Source organism: Bombina bombina, chromosome 2, assembly GCF_027579735.1.
Source record: "Bombina bombina isolate aBomBom1 chromosome 2, aBomBom1.pri, whole genome shotgun sequence".
Taxonomy (NCBI): Eukaryota; Metazoa; Chordata; class Amphibia; order Anura; family Bombinatoridae; genus Bombina; species Bombina bombina.
Window position 1 is genome coordinate 447,640,983 of NC_069500.1, and position 23,472 is coordinate 447,664,454.

At 41.1% G+C, this 23,472-nt stretch overlaps 1 protein-coding gene across 1 annotated transcript in view; it reads left to right on the forward strand.

The window, feature by feature from the left end:
- The window catches only part of PITPNB (phosphatidylinositol transfer protein beta), a gene marked incomplete in the record, with an annotated part of 520,198 nt that overhangs the window by 446,552 nt on the left and 50,174 nt on the right, over window positions 1-23,472 (forward strand). Inside the window, 1 exon segment of the mRNA XM_053702082.1 lies at window positions 10,589-10,711. Within this exon segment, the coding sequence (XP_053558057.1) occupies window positions 10,589-10,711 (123 nt within the window).

Here is a 23,472-nt window from a genome sequence, read left to right on the forward strand (position 1 = left end):
TCTTTGTATGCGAAGTTAAGTGTAAGTTAAACAGTGGGTATAAAATTCTATATATTTCTGCTTATTTGCAGCTGAGATTATATACACCACTTACTTAAATTCTAAATATATAGCAAGATGGAACTTGTTTATATGACGTTTTGCGTCAAAAATTATACACAGTCTCTTTTCTAAAGTGACTCCGCTTCTGTATTAACAATTGCCTACTAAATGACTGAGGTGTAGGCTATTCACTCCAAAACATCAAGAGCTAACTTACATAAGCACTCTTATAGTGTATATTAATGATTCAACTAAATTCTGATACAATTTCTGTTTATTGAGACATTGTATATCCTTGTTCAACTGGATAAACTTAATTATGTTAACTTCCTCTGCGGTTATATATAAAAACCGTTGCTACTGGATATACTCAAATTTGAATTGCAAAGATTGTATTCTTAGTTGTATGCACTTGAGCTGTCTGTGTTAAACGAACTTCGGTAAGATTTGTCTACTCACGGTTTCATTTGGTGTCAGTTTAAGTAGCTCACTGTACTGCGGCAACTAAGTAATTATATATTTTGCAACAATGGAGCATATCTGTTCCTATCTCCACAGATTTAATTGAGTATCTATTAAAGTACCTCACAGTGTTCCGGTAATTAAATAGTGTAGTTTATTAATACAATAAAATGTATCTATTCCCAGTAACATCTGAGCTGTGGCAAAGAGATGTTCAAAGATTCTGCTTGTATTGTGAGTCTATAGAGTTAAACCTACTGTTCGTTTGGATTTACACACTCGCAGCTGACTATTTTAATCTGTGTATGTTCCACCTCCCATACAAACAGAATTGCCACAAATTCAGTTTGTGCACTGCTCTATTGTATGAGCCGTATTAGAGGCGAAATTGTGCTTATGTGATCAAGCTGCACTTAATAATTAAACGCAAGGCAAATACAATTGCGTTTTAAATATACTGAGTGCCCAATAGCTTTGGGGCAGATATAACTTACAGCTAAAGGTATCGTGAATATATACCCAGTACAACTCACGGTTGATTTTAACTTATTAGGCAATAGCCACTAACGTAATTCTATTGTCCGGTTATTGTATATTATAAGATTTAGAGTTAGCCATTACAGGAGGAATAGCACATTCGGTACCAGCGCTAAACATTAACACATAGTTAGATCTGAGCATTCAATAATACAAGTTAAATCATAGTTGACTACAGTAATTTGCGGTAGCTTAAGGCTGTCTAAAAACACAGGAGCTCCTAGGACTCCTCACCATTGCCCTATCGTCCCTAACATGTTTCGCAACTTCACGTTGCTTTTTCAAAGGTGAACGCGCCGCAATATTGGCGGCTTTTTAAGGCCGTTGGAAACACGCCCCCAATAGGCGTGTATTGTAATTAAGACCAATGACACGAGATGGACTAATGATTGACGTAGAGAGACGTGTCTGAATTCTACTATAGAACGGTTTATTTGATCCTGTTGTGAGCTTATTCTTGAATTCTTTCCAAAGCCTGATGATAGATGAAACTAATGAAATGATGGTATAGTGAAAACAGTTAACCTGTTCAAAAAGGTTTTCATTTGCCAAGTATATTCACAGAGGTAGCTGATGTTTTGTTGACAACAGTGACTCTGTGCATAAATTCGTGTTGTTATAGCAAGCTATTTTGTATTAACTTATTCTAAGGTGTTGTTGAATTTAACATATTGCTAGATCTGATAATAGTATAGTCAGAACTTTAACCAGGATTGTATTCTTTATGAAACCTAATCTGCTTTTTATATTTTGTGACAAGCATGATATGAAATAGCGTGTTAAAACCGTGAATAAAGAAATTGAAACAAAAAATATATTTCGAAAAGGAAAAAGGGGGGGGGGGAAATGTGTATAGACTATTAACCTCAAACATGACTAGAATTGATGTGTACTTATATAGGGGATCATAAGATCCCTATAGAGGGCCTTATCGTGTGTATTAATTCATTTAATCTTAAAGAGAGAATATGAGAAAAAGATTTATAAACTGATATAAGTGCGTGGTTGGATCATTAATAAAGACCATACTGAGTGGTGTTATAGTTAGTGCAACAGCACTTAACCAGTGACTTAGTGTTATCAGAGTGTGTTAGTGTACCGTGATAGAGATAAGGTTTCTATAGATTGTTTTTATAGCAAGCGTTAATTCATTGACAATGTACATGAAGTGTACCCGTGTATTTCGTTGCTATTGTTGTTTATCTTACTTAGATAATCTGTTTTTAGAAAAAAGGAGTAAAATTATTTACTTCATTTAGTCCATTCGGTTGAACTGAATTCAAAAGGAAGATCCATTTGCTCTCCGCTCTGAGTAGGACATTCTCTACATTGCCACCCCTTATGCCCAAATGTATTTTCTGAATCCCAAAGCATTTCAAATCAGACTGTTTGGAATTGTGTCTTTTCAGGAAATGACGAGCTACAGATGTCATGTTTTTTCCTTCTTGCATATCTTTAGTTGCATTTTTTATGTTCCTCAGATGTTCTTGGAGTCTTTGTCTTATTTTTCTTGTTGTCATGCCAACATATAACAGATTGCATTTGCATTGTAAAACGTATATGACTCCTTCCGTGTGGCAGTTAATGTAGGATTCAATTTTATGGATTTTCTCAAACCGATCAGTAATTTCTTGTTTATTGACCATGAAGCTGCATGTACTGCATGTTCCACATTTGAATGATCCTTTCTTGAAGGCTCCCAAAGTTCTTGGTCCCTGTAGGTGGCTGGGACTAATAAGATCCTTGAGATTGCGGGTTCTTCTGAAGCCCGTTTGTACTTTTTCTCCCACAATTTTGGAGATTACAGGATCAGAGGTTAGAATGTGCCAGTTATTTTGCATAATATTTAGAATTTGAGAGCTTTTAGGGTTGTAGGTGGAGATGAATCTCACTTGTTCTTGTTTCGATTTAATTTTCGTTTTCAACAGTTCCTGTCTCATGGTATTTTTAGCTCTAAATTCTGCTTTTTTTATTGTTCTTTTGCTATAACCTCTTGAGATTAATCTCTCAGTTAATTCTCTTGCTCTTATTTTATAGTTCTCTTCTGTGGAGCAATTGCGTCTCATCCTGAGAAATTCTCCTGTGGGGAGCGCTTTTACTGTGTTTGGAGCATGAGCACTTGTACTAAAAAGTAAACTGTTAGTAGCAGTTTTCTTACGATGGACATCTGTTTCCAATGTGCCTGTTATTGTTTTTATGATTTTTAGATCTAGAAAGTCAATGCTTTCTTGGCTTGCTTCATAGGTCAATTTGATGTTTAATGTGTTGGTATTCAGTTTGGCCATGAATTGGTCCAATTCTGTACGAGTCCCTTCCCATAGGAAGAGCACATCGTCTATGTATCTCATCCATAAAGGTATTTTATTTAAATCCTCAGTATTGTCATCTGAGAACACATGTTTTTGCTCCCACCAGCCAAGAAAGAGATTGGCATAGGTGGGGGCACAGGCAGTACCCATTGCCGTGCCTCTGGTTTGAAGGTAAAAACCGTTATCAAAAGTAAAGAAATTATGTGTCAAAATGAATTTTAACAGTTGTAGAACAAAACTATCATGAGCTGGGTCTTCCTCAGATCCCATAGAGAGAAACCACTGTACAGCTTCTATACCTAGATCGTGATTTATACAGGTATATAGTGATTCAACATCAGCCGTGACTAGCCATGTAGATGGTAAAAGGTGTACATTTTCTAGCTGAACCAAGACGTCAGTAGTGTCTTGTACATATGATGCTAATTGACGAAGATAATTCCTGAGTCTGAAGTCAATGTATCTACTCGCTTTCTCCGTAACACTGTTAATGCCAGACACAATTGGCCGTCCTGGGGGTTGTTGTTGGTTTTTGTGAATTTTTGGAATTAAGTAGAAAGTTGCTACTGTTGGTTCCTTCACTTTGAGAAATTGGTATTCTTTGTTTGTGAGTAGATTATCAAATTTAGCCATTTCTATGATATTCAAATATTCATGGAGGAATATTTTATTTGGATTAAAGCTTAGCTTTTTATAGCACGATGTGTCCCTGAGTTGTTTGTCTGTTTCTTTTTTGTACATGTTAATGGGCCACAGAACTATATTTCCCCCCTTATCTGAATTTCGGATGATGACATCATCCCAGTTTCTCATGTCATTTAATGCCCTTTGTTCCTGAGTTGTTAAGTTTCTTTCAGTTAGTTTGTCTGATAACTGCAGTATTTCATTACAAACTACATCAATGAACACCTGTAGTTGAGGGCATTGATTTATCTTAGGCATAAAAGATGACTTATTTATTATCTTATCTCGCCATTTTCTTTCTGTCAAGGAATCAGCTGGTTGTTCTTGTCCAAAAGTATTCTCTGTCAGTAGAGTTTCTAGTGTTTCTAGAGTTTCTCTCTCATCTTCTGTCCAACATTGTGTTGGAATTGGTTCTACAGGTTCTGATTGAGTAGTATTTCTACTGTAGATTCTTTTCAATGCTATTTTTCGAACAAATAAGTGTACATCTTTAATTAATTCGAATTTATCAAGTTTCGGTGTGGGGCAAAATGACATGCCTTTGGATAAAACTTGGATGTGAGCTTCTGATAGTAGTTTTTGTGACAAGTTTATAATTCTCAGTGAGTCAGTTTGATTTGGGAGAAGGGGCTGGGAGCTCTTTGATAGGGTTTCCAGTTTTTCTTGTTGGTTCTGTTCGATGTTTGGCTTTTGTTTTGTCTTTTTGGTTTTCCCCCTGCCTCTTCTGGTGTGTCTCCACTTGACGAGGCTCCTGCCCCTAAAAAATCCTTCCTTTTTCCTCTTGTTATTCTTATGTTTCTCTCCAAATTGGGGGTTTGAGGTTCCACATCTGATTCTAAAGTTTCAGATTCCTCTCCCTCTGTGTCTGAGACATCACTTTGAACCAAGTTTACCCTAGATTGTCGCCCTTTGTTGGTATTAGTTCTAATTTTCCATTTATAAACCTTTTGGTTTGCATAGTCAGTTTTGTCCCTACTTAGTTTCCCTTGTTTTGTTTGTTTTATTTCATTTTCATACTTATCCAGTTCTTTTTGATATTGTTTATATGTTTCCTCAAAATTAGAGAGAGGTTCAAATTCTTCTAATTGTTTATTTAATTCCTGAACTTTGATTTCCAAACAGTCATATTCTTCCTTATCATGTTTAATGAGTATTTTCATCAGTTTTCCTGAGCATTCTGTTAATGCTTCTTCCCATTCAATATTGTGTGATGGGTTGCGGAACTCAAATGCTGGGAATAATTGTATTCTCAATCCTCTGGGGATTAATTTTAATTCAATATATTTCTCGAAGAAATGATGGTTCCACCATAACTTATCATGTTTAAACATTAATTTGTGTACTTCCCTGAGTTTTGAGTTCATTTTATCTTGTATATTTGAGGCATTAGTGGATGGATTTTTGAATACATCATTAAGGTCTGTTTCCCTTTTTCGTTGTCTAGATTGTCTGTCTTGCTCCCATTTTGAAGACATAATGGTAAGTTAGATTAAATTGTATGTGTGCTCTATTGGTAAGAGACCTGAGAATCAGGTATTGGAATTATTGGAATTTTGAAAAGAAACCAATGGCACTACTATCGTATGAGACCTTAATTCCTACAATTATTCAATAGTTTGTCAGGATGTGGGTGCTGTGTATAAAAACGTATTATAGCAAAGAAAGAGAGAAAGTATACACTTATAGCACACCTAGGTCTAAAGGTAAATTAAATCTAACTGGGTGACACAAATTATTCCCTAAGGAATAAGTGAAAGGGGAGAAAACAGATTACAAATTAAAATATAACTTTTATTGGGTTGCGTTTAAAATAGGAATGAACTTAAAATCACACTTAAGCACCGATTTTATTGATGTCAGCAAATAAATATAAGTTAAGATTGTTGCTCCTAGTACTTGAGTGTTAAATGTAGGCTGGAGTGGGAACTGCTGTATACTTGCGTCTTAGAGATGTGATACACCAAACTTTTTGTATACGAAGTTACCAATTCTTATATAAGAGTTAAGTATATAGCGTGTTATTTATATCTCCAAAATGATATATCTTTGTATGCGAAGTTAAGTGTAAGTTAAACAGTGGGTATAAAATTCTATATATTTCTGCTTATTTGCAGCTGAGATTATATACACCACTTACTTAAATTCTAAATATATAGCAAGATGGAACTTGTTTATATGACGTTTTGCGTCAAAAATTATACACAGTCTCTTTTCTAAAGTGACTCCGCTTCTGTATTAACAATTGCCTACTAAATGATTGAATTAAGGTCTCATACGATAGTAGTGCCATTGGTTTCTTTTCAAAAAAAGGTACGAGATCTGTAGCCCAGTATGCCATTGAGTTCCGTGCACTTGCAGCAGAGGTAGGGTAGAACAATGAAGCCCTTGTTGCTGCTTTATTTCATGGGCTTTCTGATGCGATTAAAGATGAAGTTGTGGCCAGAGATTTACCAGAGGATCTCGAGGCATTGGTGTCTTTTTTTTAATCCTAATCGACATCAGGCTCAGAAAGAGACCCTTGTGGAAGAGCGCTTGTGGAAGCCACCTGTCCAGTTGCAGGAGGGCCAGATGGGCGCTTTTTTTTATCTCTTTTTAATTATGTGGCCTCCTATCTGCCTGGTAGTAAGAATGTTAGGACTGATGCCCTCTCTCAACAATTTTTGCCTCTGTCCAAGGAGGTGTATGTACCGACTCCAGTTATACCTCCTGACCATATTTTGGTCACCATACGTACCTCTAGAGAAACCTAGTGGCAAGTGCTTTGTACCTGAGAATCTTTGCACCAAACTTTTGCAAACTTTCCACTATCCTAAAGCTGCAGGTCAACCGGGCAAGAACCAAATAATTTGATCCATCACTCGACAATTCTGGTGGCCAGGTCTCCCTTCTGATGTTGCTGTGTATGTTGCCTCCTGCTCAGTCCGTGAACAGAATAAGACCCCTTGGCATCTTCTCTGGGTCTTCTACAACCTATTGCAAATATTGAGCATCCTTGGACACATCTATAGATGGTCTTCATTGTCGACCTTCCTGTTTCCAATGGCAATACTATTATCCTGTCCTGATGGTTGTAGACCGTTTCTCCAATAGTCTAACCAAGCTCTGGAACAGTTCCTCCATTGCTATGTCTCAGATCACCACAAAAATTGGTCTGACCTGTTACCTTGGGCGGAGTTCGCTAGTAATAGTACTATCAATGCTTCCTTCCAGTTGTCCCGTTCATAGCAAATTATAGGTTTCAACCATTCTTGCCTTTGTCGGTCTATGCAGCGCCAAAAGTTCCAGGCTGACCGTAGGCGTTTACCCGCGTCTACCTATCAGGTCGGGAGAGGGTTTGGCTGTCATCCCACAACTTGAACCTTCGTGTGCCTTCCAATAAACTGGCTTATCTTGGGCCTTTTCAAATTCTCAGATGGGTCAATCCAGTTGCCTTTTCTCTTGACCTTCCTTCTGCTATGCACATCTCCAATGTTTATCATGTTTCCCTCTTGAAATCATTAGTTTGTAATTGGTTTACCTCTGTGTTTGCGTCTTCCTAGTCCTATCTCTGTTGACAACCATGAGGAATATGAGGTCAGCAGCATTATTGACTCATTGGAAGGGTTATGGTCCAGAGGAGCGTTCATGAGTTCCCTCCTCTGATGTTCATGCTCCCGCCCTTCTCCGTGCCTTCCATGCCTGTTTCCCCAATAAGCCTTTTGTCCTCCCGCAAGGAAGGGGTTGTTGAGGTGAGGGTACTGTCAGTGTCTCTTTTATTGTTGTTTGCTGCCATATTTAACTCACCTGTTTTCTCAGTTGCTTGTCAGAGTGTGTAACACTGCTTTCTACATCATCAGAGTGAGGTTGCAGTCCCTATTTAAGTGCCTGAGTTCAGTCTGCCTTTGCATTTGCATTGTCTGAGACATCTCTGTGAGTTCCTGTGTTCCTGACTCTGTGTATAACCTAGCTTGTTTGACATCCCTTCTGGTTCCTGATCACTGGCTTGTTCCTGACTCTGCTAATCTTTGTGTTCCTGACCCCGGCTCGTCTGACTACTCGCTTTGGTTTCTGATCCAGCTCAACTTACTACCCGCTCTGGCTTTGACTCCTGGCTTGTCGTTTGGCTTTTGGACTCTCTATTATTTTTGTTATTATTTAATAAAGGTTGTGATTATTTTAGCAATTCACGTCTCTGTCTGATTCCTGGTATCCTGACATTCACACATGAGACCTCAAGATAGAGGTTGTTTTCTAAGGGGCATATGAGAGCGATCTGCTCAGAAGCGGCACCTTGTTCTCTGACTGGACTTGCTGTTCGGACCATGTGCGTGCCACTGTCAGATGATATAGGGCGGCCTGTGACATGGTCTCGCGCTCCCCCCAAAAAGCCCACACTCGCTATTTGGCTTTTACAGAAAAAGCATTAATTATGGCAAGTTAAATGTGTCCGGAGACACCGTAACAGACATACAAGCTATTAGAAAGCGCTCTCCCTACGCACAAGGCCTGCGGCGGTGGTCGTGTTAACGACTCCCGCAACAGGCAGTTTTGATGTCATCCCCGCTTGCAGCGAGTGCGCAACAGCTTCGGTGCAGAGTGGGAGTTTCAGCCTGATACAGAGATGGTGAAGCACCTCAGACAGAGCTTTTGATTAAAGTAGGATTTTGGGCAGACAATAGTCCACAGTAATTTCACTCAATTTATTATAGTGCACCATCAGTGCTAACTCCTGCTCCCCCTACACAGTCAGTATGGATGCTTCTGTGCTTGAACCTAGTCAGGAGGAGACTTGTTCTACTACTTTATTTGATTCTAATAAATGCATGCTATGCACGTTACATACTGTGTGCCGTCCTGCTCAATTATGCAGTCTCATTCAGGGGGCCCTGGTATTCAGATGTCCGCGGTCTCCCCGCCATCTCATTCTACCCCGGGACGTTCTGCTTATTCAGAAACCTCAGTATGCCCAGCTAGGCCAGTCCTACAACTGCAAACAGCGACCCATATTCCTGCTTATGCAATTCTCTGTGACCCCATTGCGCAAACTCCATCTGAAGTTGGATCTTTTCCTCATGATTTTCCAGCCCAGTTGCAGGGAAGAGGAAGCTTAAACACTGTTCAAGTTGGAAACCCCTGAAAGTGTTCCCGGTACCTTCATTGGTGACGGAAATTATATCTAAGGAATGGGGAAAACCTGGTGTTCCATTTTCTCCCTCTTCAATTTTGAAAATAATGTTTCCTGTGCCAGATAGGCATTTGGAAGTGTGCAATACTGTGTCTAAGGTAGACAGTGGCATTTCTATTCTGGCTAAATGCACTACTATCCCTCTGGAGGATACCACATCTTTCAAGGATTTATAGAAAATTAGAGGGATATCTGTGGAAGGGTTTCCTTCAAAGAAGTTTGCTTTTCCAACCAGCCGTAGGCATAGCTATGGTGGCTATGGCTGCAACCTTTTGGTGTGACTCCTTATCTGATCTGATTTCAGTAAAATCTCCTTTGGAGGATATCCAAGACGGCATTCTGTTAATAAGATAATAACTTGGAAAGTGTTGTTTCTGTTAGCTATTTCCTCTGCTTGTAGAGTTTTGGAATTGTCTGCCCTTCAGTGTGATCCGCCTTACCTGGTATTTCATCCATATAAAGCTGTTTCATTCAGACAAAACTGTGGTTTTTACCTAAGGTTGTTTCAACTCACAATATCAATCAAGAAATTGTTGTCCAGTCTTGTCCCAATCCTTCCACCAAGGAGAGGATATTACATAATCTGGATATTGTTAGAGCTTTAAAGTGTTATCTTCATGCTACCAAGTAATTTCGTCAATCATCTTCCTTGTTTGTTCTGTTTTCTGGTTAGCGTAAGGGTCAGAAGGTCACATTGGTTACTCTTTCCCTTTGGCCCTTTGATTTGCATGGCTTAAATAGAGGTGGGTCAGCAGCCTCCATCCCAGATTATGGCACATTCTACCTGTGCAGTGTCTACTTCCTGGGCCTTCAAGAATAAGGCTTCATTTGAAGAGATTTGTATGGCTGCTACCTTGTCATCTTTGCATACTTTCACAAAATTGTACTGATGTTATGTTTTTGCGAGAAAGGTTCTTTAAGCAGTGGTGCCTAGTAATTAAGGACTGCCTTCTCTACATTTCCCTCCCTAACTTTTTGTGGACTCCTCAGCCTGGGTTTTAGTTTCCCTGCCATTAGAAGGAAAATATAATTTATGCTTACCTGATAAATTATTTTCCTTCTTGGCAGTGAGAGTCCATGAACCCACCCTATGATAGTGTTGTGGCGGCAGTCTTACGGCACCTCTTTACCCCTTGTGTGTCTCTACTTTTCCTTATCCTTGGCTTGAACTACTGAGAGAGAGGGTATGGGAATGTGAGGGATACTTCAATGCTCTTTATGGGGGTGTCTTTGCCTGCTTCTGGTGGCCAGGTGAAGTATTTCCCATAGGTTATGAATGAATTTGTGGACTATATTATATTGTTTTTTGCCATTTCACTATGTATACTCCATTGTATTGATTTTTATGTTTTATCTTTTTTTTCTTTTGCTTTTTTTTTTTTTTTTTTAGCAAGAAAAGCGAATATTCACTAACTTTAACCGCCAAGTGTTCTGTTGGATTGACAAATGGATTGATTTAACAATGGAAGATATTAGACGAATGGAGGATGAAACACAGAAAGAATTAGAAGCAGTAAGAAATGTATTTTGTAAATGCTCTATTTACTGTTTCCTCACAACCAGGTCCTTCACTATAACTTATGACCTTTATTTTACAGGGTTGGAGCAGGTCAAAATGGACAGTAAACATTGCACACAAGGCCACATTTTTCATTTTTTTATACTACCACTGGCTTTGAGCCGTGATGTGCTTTTATTTATATGTGTATATTTATTATAATATTTTTGGGTGAAGAGAAATGGAGAGCTTTATATTGCAACACATTTGTATTTTCTATACATCCAAACTCTGCACAACTAGATAAAAAGCTTTCAAATTAAAAATGTGTCTTTCTGAAATTCTTTGAGGGGACCTCTAAGTACTAAAGAGACATCTTAGATCATCTTGCTAGAGAGTAGAGATTTAGATTATTGGTCAATAGTATTCTTTCGTCATATATATGTTGCGCCATGTCACCTGGAGTAGATAAAAACCTTCCACAAGCCCTCAACCTTCTCCCTTTCTCTTTTGAAAATGTATTAATTTTATTCTAGCTTCCATTTTGTTTCTACTCAAAAAAAATAAAAAAAATAATCCTACTCAGTAGAAGTTTATTTTGTTGAAAGGGTATTTGAATTATAATCTTGCCTTGCAGGCCCCCAGGCATGTGAGAATTCCACTTGCTTGATGCTCTAGTCCAGGGGTCAGCAACTTTGGCACCCCAGATGTTTTGGAACTACAGTTCCCGTGATCCTCAGACAGCCTAAATAGTTTCTCAGCATCATGGGAAATATAGTTCCAAAACATCTGGGGTGCCAAGGTTGCTGGCCCCTGCTCTAGTCTGTGGCTCTGCTCCTGCTGAATCTAGCTTTCTCCACACTTTGGCATACCTCAGGTTGCATTTTGTTTTTATATTTTGAAGGAAAGTGTTTCAGGATTTTGCTTCCATATTCTTCTTTGGATTTTAATGTGCTCTTACCTTGCAGGTTTTATTGAAAATTTTTGGAAGCATTTGATCTTCCAATGCAAACTTAACAAGCTATATTTTTTCTTGTGGTGTACCAGACACTCCTGTGGTGCTAAGGGGACTAAGCTTGGAAATATCAGCACCATCTTGAAAAAGCACTAGATGTGGGTGAAATGCGTTGAATCTGGTGGAGAAAAGTTTTGTCATCTCACCATCACCTATTTGAGGTGTTACTCAAGGTTGATCTACCGAAAAGTGAGCTGTGTACCAAAAGTACTTGAGTACACGGTTGGCTTAATATACAGGACTGCACATTCAAGTTGAAACTGACTATGATTAATACTCTAAATACTTTATTGAGCCTGCAGCATTAGAGAGGATATCCTCTATAAGAAATAAGAAAAGTACCCTGTGTTTACATTACGTCACATCACATGACCCTACTGGAAAAAAGAAGGAATCTCCTAAGTAAAAACGGCTCAGGTGTCCACATTATGTCACACCATGTGATTGGAGGAGACCGGAGGAAACCTGTAGAGTTGCCGGCATAGACAAATGGATCCATGATAGTTGGTTTATATGGAAGGTAATAAGAGTCTGCAGCAATAAGGTTAAAGTGAGGTGACCTGGAAACATGTAAGGTATCACCCGATCTTATCTGGCAATGCTGTTTTTCGGATGATTTCTACTTAAAGCCTTTGTCCTTTTTTTATCTAATACATGACCAGGTTTTAAGGTGGTATTGCTAGTAATTATTTTCTTCCTAATGGGAAAGAGTCCACAGCCGCATTCATTACTTATGGGAAATAAGAACCTGGCCACCAGGAGGAGGCAAAGCCCCACCAGCTAAAGGCATAAATGTTCCTCCCACTTCCCCTATCCCCCAGTCATTCTTTGCCTTTTGTCCCAGGAGGTTGGCAGAGATGTGTCAGAAGTTTTCTTTTACAATTTTTTTTACTTTTATTTCTATTTCATATGTCTCTTATGAGGGGTGCTACCCTTTGAAATGGGACAGGAGTTTTAAGTAGTCCTGTCAGTTTCTCGTGGAGGGCCTGGGCGCAAGTGAGAGTCCGGAGATGCAGTGGGAGCTTCCCCTGTGACACCATCCTGACTCATATTCGCAGCTCCGTTTTCAGCACTTGGGGTTGCCGAACTTTGTTTCGCTACATGCTGTCTTCTCTCAAGTCCATGACGGAGGCGATGCTACTATTTGTCAAACTTGAAGGGCTGTGTTCCTGTTCCATGGCGTAGATTCCGGTAAGATTGTTTAATTTTATTCCGTTATCTGTAATGTGATTATTATGACAGTATGTCGCTGAGGCACCTTCTGCTCCGATCTGGGAATCATGGGATAATTTCTCCTTAGGGTGGATTAGTGAACGGGGAAGGGTTTTCGTTCATCATGTTTCTTATGTGATTCAACCTGCTTGTGTATGTGAATAGGAGCTCTGCGGCCGAGACATATGCCTATGTGGCACATATTGGCTTGTTCTTTCGGTTGTGGTTTACACGGCCTAGAACTATACCTTCAGGTTATGCCTATTTTATTCAGACTTGCTTAACTTTTTCTGTGGGCATAGTTTTGCCGCCCTTTAGATGCGCGGTTTTTGGGGATTTCGCGGGGCATCTGGTGACCGGGCGCGTTTTTACGCTTGGGTGGAGTCTTCTTCCCCTTCCGCATTCCTGACTGAGTGGTGACGGAGGAAAGAGTCTGCTCCTCTGAGGTCTGGTCATAGAAGGTGGTGAGTGCCCCCAGCCATTGTTGGTGTCAGGTGCCAGTTGCTGTTTTTTTCCCAATCTCTGTTTATTTTGTGCAGTCTTAAGCCATGGAGGATTCCAATGTCGGGACTATTTTTATATTCGATTCTGAGTCGTCCTCGGATGAGGATTGTAATTCTGTGTCGTCCTCGAATGAGGACCGTAATTTGGCCCTGTTATCGCAAGTCTGCCAATCTTGTCTCTCGTCCCTGGATAGTTTGCCGGGTCCCTCGGGGGACCCTGGGCCTTCCGAGCCATCCGCCTCTGGGGGCTCTGTTTCTCAGGAGGCGCCTTCCCAATCGCATACTCCTTTTACTTTTGAGGTTGGCCCTGATGTTAATGTTCCCTCCGCGCAGGGTGGATTGTTTCCTCCGGAGATGGCGGGATATTTTCAATTTAATATTTTAATGGCGCTGATTCGCTTGCAGGACCTTGAAGTTTCCTTGCAGTTGTGTGGCTGCCTGCCTATTCCGGGTGTTCAGACTGTGAATGGCACTATAATATTCCCCCCGGGGGTGTTTGTTCCCCCTTGTTGTTCTTTTCGTTATAGGATTGTGCGGCTGCGTGTCCTATTACGACGACTGTTTGACTTATTGGGGGATCCTTCCCTTTATGGTCCGAGGACTTCTCAGTTCTCGCAAAGGTTCAAGGCTAGTGGGGATGTGTCTCTACTTTGAGTTTTCACAGTCTTTTTTTCTGGAGGTTACGGTTTCCATTTGGCAGGTCCTGTGGAGACATAGTTCCTTCTGGGTGGATGCCTGCGGGTGCCATTGTTTCTCTTTTATCCGGTCCAGATTATTTTTCTTTCTGTTTTCCCTATAGGAATTCTGGGATGGCTTGATTTAAGTTCTTCTATGGAAGTTGTTCCCGGATTTATTCCGGAGTTTTGTGTGTGACCTGTTACTTGTTAGTGACGCATGTTGCGCCTGGCTGGTCCGGCGGGACCTACTGATTCTCTTGTTCAGTTATTTGTTTGTATACACACACACAAAAAAATTACACTATTCTTCTGGACCTTCAGGTCTGAATGTCGGAAATGCTTGGGCTGGCCTGTGTCATTCCGTACCCGACGTCGGGACCGGTGGTATCTCACTGCATCCTTTCGCATCCCTGATCCGAGGGGTGTGGTCCTTACCGTGTTGAGCGGTTATGTCCTTTTGAGCTGCTGTTGATGATTCTACTAAAGTCTTTGCCATTGTGTAGTTTAGGCTGTCATGCAGAGGTGGCCAATGTCCTCTTCCTCCGCCCCTGGGAGCTTTTTAGGCTCTGATGGGATTTTGGATTGACTTCTCCATTGTTGTCACTGGTGCCCTGGTCGTCTGTATCGCCCCTTGGGGGGTTGTGCCCATGGTGGGCTCTGTTCTTGGAGTCCTGTGCCTCGGGCTACGGATTAGGTTTTTTTTCCCTAATGGACTCGTGCTGCGGGTTTTTCGCAGTATCTCTTGGGTCCTTCTTGGATTTTGATTTGAGGTTCTTTTTCCTCGTTGAGATAGCCTGCCAGCTGGTCCGGCTTGGGGCATGTCGCCTTGGGCGCTTACTTATGGAAGTCTGGTTTCCTCCTTTTTGATTCTGGCGTGGATCTCGGGGGAGAGTCTACGGTTCTGGCAGTCTAGCTCTTTCCTATCTTTATGTCCCTGTTATGCCCCTGGGATTTGGGGTTGGGTCAGGATGCGTCCTATTGTCTCCCTTTTAGGGAGTCTGGGGTATTTTTGTTTTGATACCTTTGTGGAGGATGGGCTCTGGGCCTTTTTGTTAAGGGGTTCCCTTATCTTATTCCTCTTTCGTGTCTAGGACTATCTCCAGCTTGGTTTTACCTCTTTTTCCCCTTTGTCTCTGCCTTCTGCAGACTTTGTCACAGGGCATGGGTTGAGCTTGTTGGTCGCCTTTCTGCTTGTGTTACGGGGGCTTGAGCGGTTGCTCTCAGTCTTGGCTCTTTGTTGGGTTCTGGGAGGTCTGTATTCCTTTCTGTCCTAGGATTTGCGCTGTTCATTCAACACTTAGGGCGTTCGGTGCCTATACAATCATTTGTAAATTGGTTGGGTGCCCTGGGGACACGTGCTCCCTGTCTCGTGTTTTTCTGAGGGACTCTTGTCTTATTTGGATTAACTTCACTGCCTAGTAAGCGGAATGTTTGCTGTTGGGAAACAGCTGCAGTTATTTTACCTTGTCTGCTGGCAAGCTATTGAGCCTAGGTGGCCTAGTGGTCAGCTTGTCTGTCTAGCAAGCTGCAGTTCTTGGGTTTGTACTCAGCTGCGATTACTTGCTATTTTATATCTGATGCCTGTGAGCTTGCCCTTAGGGATTGTGTCCTCGGGTCTTTGGGGTTTTCCCGGGGTCTAGTCGTCTTGATCAAGCGTGCCTGATGGTCCTACGGTTAGCTTTGCTACCCAGCTTGCAGAAGGTTGCTGTTCTCTCCAGGGCAACTGTTGCTCCTTGAACGCTAGCATGCACTTTAGGGTCCCTTGTTAGGTGTTTTTCTGACCCTCTGGGGGAGTTGGATCTTTGGGATCTCTTTGTTCAGAAGGGTTAATTCAGGAAGGATGTTCCGCTGCTCTGCGGCCTAGAGTGGTGTAGTGTTCTGCACAGTTTCAGTTGCACAGGAGCGGGATGTTTTGTATCCGTTTTTGGGTGGGGGCTCTGCTTATTTTTGTGCCACTAGTTTTTGTCATCCTTTTCCTGTCCCTCACCAGAGTTTTTCTCCGGCTACGGAAATTTTTCCTTGCTTGTGAGGCGTCCTCAGTCTCTTGTGGTCTGGGGTGTGGGACTTGATCTGTTTTCCCCTGCTCCCTGGGGTGGGGGTTTTTCCTTCATGTCCTCATTTATATGGTGACTGTTTTTGCGTTTGTTGGTCATGGAGATTCGTTTGTTTCTCTCTGGTCCTTTCTCGACTTTTCATATAGTCTGTTCGGGTGTAGCCGACTGTGTGGCTCTGGGTTGTCTCTTTGTCACCCTGGATGGTGTTCCTTTTCTTCTGTCTTGTCTTTTCCCTCTGAGAATTTTTAGTCGGGGTCCCTTGTTTGGTTGAGGGGTTGCGGCGGGGTTGTTGCCCCTGACAGATGCTGTCCTTGTGGTGGGTGCTCTCGGTTGGGCCCACTCGTGGTTCTATCTAGGTTCTTTGGACTGTTGGTAGATTTGTGTTTTTGGGACAGCTTTTTCAAAATGTTTGTTGATCCCTGTTTCGGACGAACTGGGACTTTGTTTTCTTGGGAATCTGTTTTTAGGTTGGTGCTTTTATTGGTTCGCCACCTACCCTCCCGTTTTGGCATTCTGTGTCCTCTTTGGCTTGGGTATAAATTTCCCATAAGTAATGAATGCTGCTGTGGACTCTTTCCCATTAGGAAGAAAAACATAAATTATGCTTACCTGATAATTTCCTTTTCTTCCATGGGAAAGAGTCCACAGCCCCCCGTCCGTTTTTTTTTGGAGGCGTTGTTGTTTTTTATCTTCTGGCATCCTTTCACCTTGATGCTTCTTCCACTGTTGCTTGTTCCTCGGCTGAATGACTGGGGGATAGGGGATGTGGGAGAAGTATGTATGCCTTTGGCTGGTGGGTCTTTGCCTCCTCCTGGTGGCCAGGTTCTTATTTCCCATAAGTAATGAATGCGGCTGTGGACTGTTTCCCATGGAAGAAAAGGAAATTATCAGGTAAGCATAATTTATGTTAATTTATGGGAGTACGTCCCTAAACTTTTTATTTATATATTCATGATATTATTTTTATTTAGTAAGCTTGACTTACACATATACTATATCAATGTTTTATTTGTGTCTGCCTAAATTGTAGGTTTTTGTAATAAATAATTTGTGGTGATTTAACTCACGGCTCTGTAGCGCCCTCCTTGCAGATTTTGATTCTAACCATTTGGTTTGTCAGGAAGGATTTCTCATGTCGAAGAGACTGCTTAGGTGTAGTGAAAATATTCTGAAACTTCTTGAGGTTGAGGGTAAAATTTTATGTAAGCTGCTATAATTTTCCTGTATCTTTTAACAGGACAATAATGATTTAGAGAGCTTCTTTTAGCTGAAAGAAGCTCTCTAAAGTCTTCATAGGCCCTCATTACCTCCCTTTTTGTCAGCTTTGCCTCATTCTTCTTTGAAAGTGTGTTAGTGTGAATTGTAGCTCAGCTAGAGTATTAGGATAATCACTATTGTCAGGGCATAATGCTCTTTACTACTACACTGGCAGGGCTGCCTGTTGTCATCATAGAACATTGCAGGCTTTTCCAACAAGCAAGTGTATCTGCTGAGCTACTCATATTGGACCATGGAATGTGGTTGTACTTTAAGATGATTTTCTTTAGTTGTTTTCCTCACTACAGTTTTTTTACTTTCTGGAGCAGACAAATGTTTGTCGGGCACTTGTTCACAATGGTTCAGTAATCTGCCTCCATTACCCTGTTTGAACCCTATAGGCCTACTTTATCATGTATGTTTAATGTCTGTTAGTTCCTATTTCCCTGCAGTCTATTATATTGAGATGTCTATTTTAGCATGTTTGGCTCAGCTTTTTTCTTTCATATAGGTGGTGAGAGTCCACCAGCCATTACTCCTGGGATTACCACTCCTGGCCACTAGGGGAGGCAAAGATTCCCAAAACTCCAAGAGCCCTTAAAAACCCTCCCACCTCATTGGTAAATCAGTCTTATCTTTGCCTCCGCAGTAGGAAGGTGAATAATATAGGTGTTCCAGATGTTCTTCTGTGACGGGTCCTCGGAACGATTTTAAGGCCCATTTTCTCCTCAGAGAGCTACTATTTGAACAGAGGGAAGTTTATGGAGTATTGGTTAGTGGCACAATTACACCCAGTGGGAGTTAGTCACAGGCCTGCCACAGGTGTCACGGGAACTAGTCCATAGCCTCCTCCTGTTGGTAAGTCCAGTAGTGTGGTTGATTATTAGGTAAGTATGTAGTTAACATTTATGTGGGCACTGACTTAGCTTATATGCTATTAGTAGGTACACTTAGGCCCCGATGATTGAAAGTGCTGCAAGTCGGTAATATATTCAAAAGGGATCCGATGCAATGTCCCAGCAAAATATTTAAAAGTGACAACATTACTCTTCAGAGGCAGCATTGCAGAGGTGTGTTTTACTATACATTGGAATAGGTGGCGATGCTGTCAAAATATTCCAAGCATCATCGGCACCGACATTGGCGATGAAAAGTAAAGGATCCCTTTTAAATATATAGCACCAAGCCTAATAACTATACCTATGCACCCCTAAACTGCCATAACCCACTTCAAACTAACCCTACACTACTATACCCCTATAACCCACCGCAATTAACTTCCTACCCTATTAACCCCTGAACCACCAACAACCCATCACAATAAACTTCCTAGCCTGTCAACCCCCTATACTGCCAATAGCCCACCGCAATAAACTTCCTAACCTATTAACCCTTATACCGCCACAACCCCCCAACGCAGACTACTACACAACATTACGTAACTACCGAGCCCCCCCCCACCTCTAAGCTAAAACCCCCTAAGTTACAAAATTGACCAAAACTATCAAAACCTAACATTACAGAAAAGAACAAACAACACTATCAAAAATTAAAAAAACAGTTATGCCTATACTAAAACTAAGGACCCCTTTTATTAAAAAAACAAAAACACCACAATTTAAAATAAAAAGGGTTTTTTGTAAAATAAATACAACACATTCTACAATAAAACTAAAACCAAACCCTATACTAAAAAAAAGATAACCCTGTAGAAGGGCATTTGGTAGGGCAGTGCCCACAGCTCTTTTGCTGCCCAACAAAAAAAATACCTATCCTAAAAAGAATATCCTAAAAATGGCATTTGGTAAGGCATTGCCCTAAAGTGTTTCAGCTCTTTTTAGGAAAAAAAATCTTAACTAAAAAACCTAAAGGGAAAAAACCCTAATCTTAAAAATAAAAAACCCACCCAAAATTTTTTTTTAAAAAAATCCTAAAGCTAAACCTCAGTTTGTACTCACCAACTTGACTCTGGCGGTGCTCCTCTTCTTTTTTCATGACGGTCCTTTTCTTCCATCTTCTGTCTTTCTCCTTCTTCCATACAATCTTTCTTTTCTTCTTGCAGAGGGAGTCTTGACGTCAACTCTGCACAATGAAGCTTGAATACTTATATAGGGGTGCCCTTGCATAACTATTGGCTGTTTTTTTTTAGTCCAATCAACCAATAGAATGAAAGCTTTTTCTATTTTTATTTAGTGCTCATCAACTTTTTTTGCACGCCTTATTTTGGAGGGGGTAAGATTTTGAATTCCACCTAGAGCTCGTTTATTGGGGTGTAAGGATCTATGCTTATGCATTTACCTGCTTATTTTCCTTAATTAGGAGTTTATATGTTAATACTTAAATATCATTTGTTTACCACATTGTTTGTATTTTCTGTGGTTTTCAGACTGGGCCTGTATTTTTGATGATGGTTCATACTAATCTGTCCCTACTTCTTTAAATGTTAATTCCTAATAATATAGATCCACTGTACACTTCTCTACTAATATTTAATGTGTTTTCCAAGCTTATTGATATTTTGCCTTCTGCTCATCTTTGCAATTCTTGTATAGATCATTTGATACATTCTAATCAGACTAATGCTGCTTTTGCATCTAATGGTATCTGGCTTCCCTCAATAAAAGTTCAGTTTCTGATAATCCCTAATTTAGCTTATCTGATTTAAATAGATCTAAGTCTGTTAAACTGCATGTTTCAGGCCCTGGTTTGTCTTCTTGGTCCTCAGAGTGTGAGGTATTTTTAGATGATCAGGAGCTGGTCTCTGATGAAGATACAGAATCATACTTAGTTTTTTTCTGTTTTAACCTGAGCAAGGATCCTAATGTCCCTGAGATTAAGTCTGTTATGCAGTTGGTTATGCAAATTCTGATGCTATTTCTGAAATATTCTCTTAAGAGTGGTGTAGCCTGTTGGCGTTTTAAATACTAAAGCTGTAATTAAAAGGGATATTATTTCTCTTACTAGGTGTATCCAGTCCACGGATTCATCCTTACTTGTGGGATATTCTCAATCCCTACAGGAAGTGGCAAAGAGAGCACACAGCAAAGTTGTCCATATAGCTCCCCTCAGGCTCCGCCCCCCCAGTCATTCTCTTTGCCGCTCTAACTAGTAGCATCTCCACGGGAGGGTAAAGAGTTTGTGGTGTTAGATTTGTAGTTTTTATTTCTTCAATCAAGAGTTTGTTATTTTAAAATAGTGCCGGTTTGTACTATTTACTCTGAGGCAGAAAGTGATGAAGATTTCTGCTGAGAGGAAAAAGATTTTAGCATGTTGTAACTAAAATCCATTGCTGTTCCCACGCAGGACTGTTGAGTACCGGAGAACTTCAGTTGGGGGGAACAGTTTGCAGGCTTAACTGCTTAAGGTATGCTCAGTCATTTTTTTCTAACAAGACCTGGTAATGCTAGAAGACTGACAGAAACCCCCATGAGGGAAGGTAAGCCATTTTCTGAGACACAGTATAGAAGGATGGCTTCAGTTAAGGGCTTAAATACTGGTAGACACTGTGATGGGCTAAATCGATTACTTTATTAGTGTAATCTTACATTTGTTCAAGTGTTTAAATCGTTGGAAACACTTTTGGGGTTTTTATTACGCCTGGCATATTATAAGACACCTAGTCTGACTCAGGAAGGCCCCATAACTCTGGAATGAAGAGGGAGGGGGCCTCATTTTCGCGCCTCAGTTGCGCAGTTGATTTACAAGACAGCTTCATGCAGCTTCACGTGTAGAGTCCTGAGAGTGCAGGAGGACATCAGGGAGGCTTATTTTTCTTCTACAAATAACCCAAAAGGAAGGTAGGCCCACAGCAAAGACTGTGGCACCGTGCTGTAGTGTGTTAACCGGTAGTTTACTTCAATTTGCTCCGGTTTGGGCAATAAGGGGTTAATTGATTTGAAAATTTGTGTGCAATCATTTCAAAGCATTGGGATTATGTGGTGAAAATGTCATAACGATCGGATGTTTTTTGGTGATTTGGTAAAAAATTGTGTACTTTTTATTATTTAAAGGCACAGTAACGTTTTTTCAAAAAGTGATTTTTACTGTATTGTAGTGCTGTCTAAGTCTGTCAAACATGTCTGAGTCTTCAGATAGACCTTGTTTATTATGTTTAAAAGCCATGGCGGTACCCCCATTGCATTTGTGTATAAAGTGTGCTAAAACATCTAAGCATTTTAAAGACCATGCAGTGACACTTAAAAATGTAGCCCAAGATGATTCTTTAACGGAAGGTAATGAGGATAGCCCTTCTTCCTCTCCCCATGTGTCGACACCAGTTACGCCCGCGCAAGCGATGCCTAGTACCTCTAGCGCATTGGCCCCTATTACTTTACAACAATTAGCAGCAGTAATGGATAATTCCCTTGCAGCATTTTTATCCAAACTGCCAGTTTTTCCAAAAAAGCGAGATAGCTCAGCTTTGAATACAGAGGATGAGCAATCAGAAGCTTTGGATGATTTATCTGTAGTACCCTCACAACACTCAGAAGTAGCAGTGAGGGACGGTCTGTCTGTGGGAGAAATTTCTGACACAGGAAAAGTTTCTCAGCGGGCAGATTCATTAGCGTTTAAATTTAAGCTGGAACACCTCCGCGTACTGCTTAAGGAGGTTTTAGCTACGCTGGATGATTGTGACCCCATGGTGGTCCCAGAAAAATTGTGTAAAATGGACAGGTTTTTAGAGGTCCCTGTATACACTGAGGCATTTCCGATCCCAAAGAGGGTGGCGGATATTGTGACTAGGGAGTGGGAGAGACCAGGTGTACCCTTTGTTCCCCCCCCTATCTTTAAGAAAATGTTCCCCATAAACGACCCCAGGCGGGACGCGTGGCAGACGGTCCCTAAGGTAGAGGGAGCTGTTTCAACACTTGCTAAGCGTACAACTATACCAATAGAGGACAGTTGTGCTTTCAAAAATCCTATGGATAAAAAATTGGAAGGATTGCTGAAGAAAATATTTGTTCAGCAAGGTTTTCTTCTTCAACCAATTGCCTGCATTATTCCAGTAACTACTGCAGCGGCATTTTGGTTTGAGGCCCTGGAGGAGTCGCTCCAGAGGGAGACTTCGTACGACAAGGTCATGGATAGAATTCATGCTCTAAAGCTTGCTAATTCTTTTATCACTGATGCCGCTTTCCAATTAGCTAAGTTAGCGGCGAAAAACTCAGGTTTTGCCATCATGGCACGAAGAGCGCTTTGGCTCAAATCGTGGTCGGCGGATGTGTCGTCCAAAACGAAACTGTTAAATATTCCTTTCAGGGGGAATACCCTATTCGGCCCAGAGCTGAAAGAAATTATTTCGGATATCACTGGGGGAAAGGGCCATGCCCTTCCACAAGATAGGCCATTTAAGGCCAAAAACAAGGCTAATTTTCGCTCCTTTCGCAACTTCAGGAGCGGGCCCGCTGCAACCTCTGCTGCCGCAAAGCAAGATAACGCTTCACAGCCCAAAGCAACCTGGAAACCCTTGCAGGGCTGGAATAAAGGTAAACAGGCCAAGAAGCCTGCTCCTGCTACCAAGACAGCATGAAGGGGTAGCCCCCGATCCGGGATCGGATCTAGTAGGGGGCAGACTTTCTCTCTTTGCTCAGGCTTGGGCAAGAGATGTTCCAGATCCCTGGGCATTAGAGATAGTTGCTCAGGGGTACCTTCTAGAATTCGAGGATTCTTCCCCAAGGGGAAGGTTCCACATTTCTCGTTTGTCTTCAGACCACACAAAGAAACAGGCGTTCTTACGCTGTGTAGAAGATCTACTAAAAATGGGAGTGATACACCCAGTTCCAATTGCAGAACAAGGACTGGGCTTTTACTCAAACCTGTTCGTAGTTCCCAAAAAGGAAGGAACTTTGAGGCCGATCCTGGATCTAAAAATTCTAAACAAATTCCTCAGAGTTCCATCTTTCAAAATGGAAACCATTCTGACAATCTTGCCGATGATCCAGGAAGGTCAATATATGACTACCGTGGATCTAAAGGATGCGTACCTACATATACCTATCCACAAAGATCATCATCAGTTCCTAAGGTTCGCCTTTCTGGACACGCATTACCAGTTCGT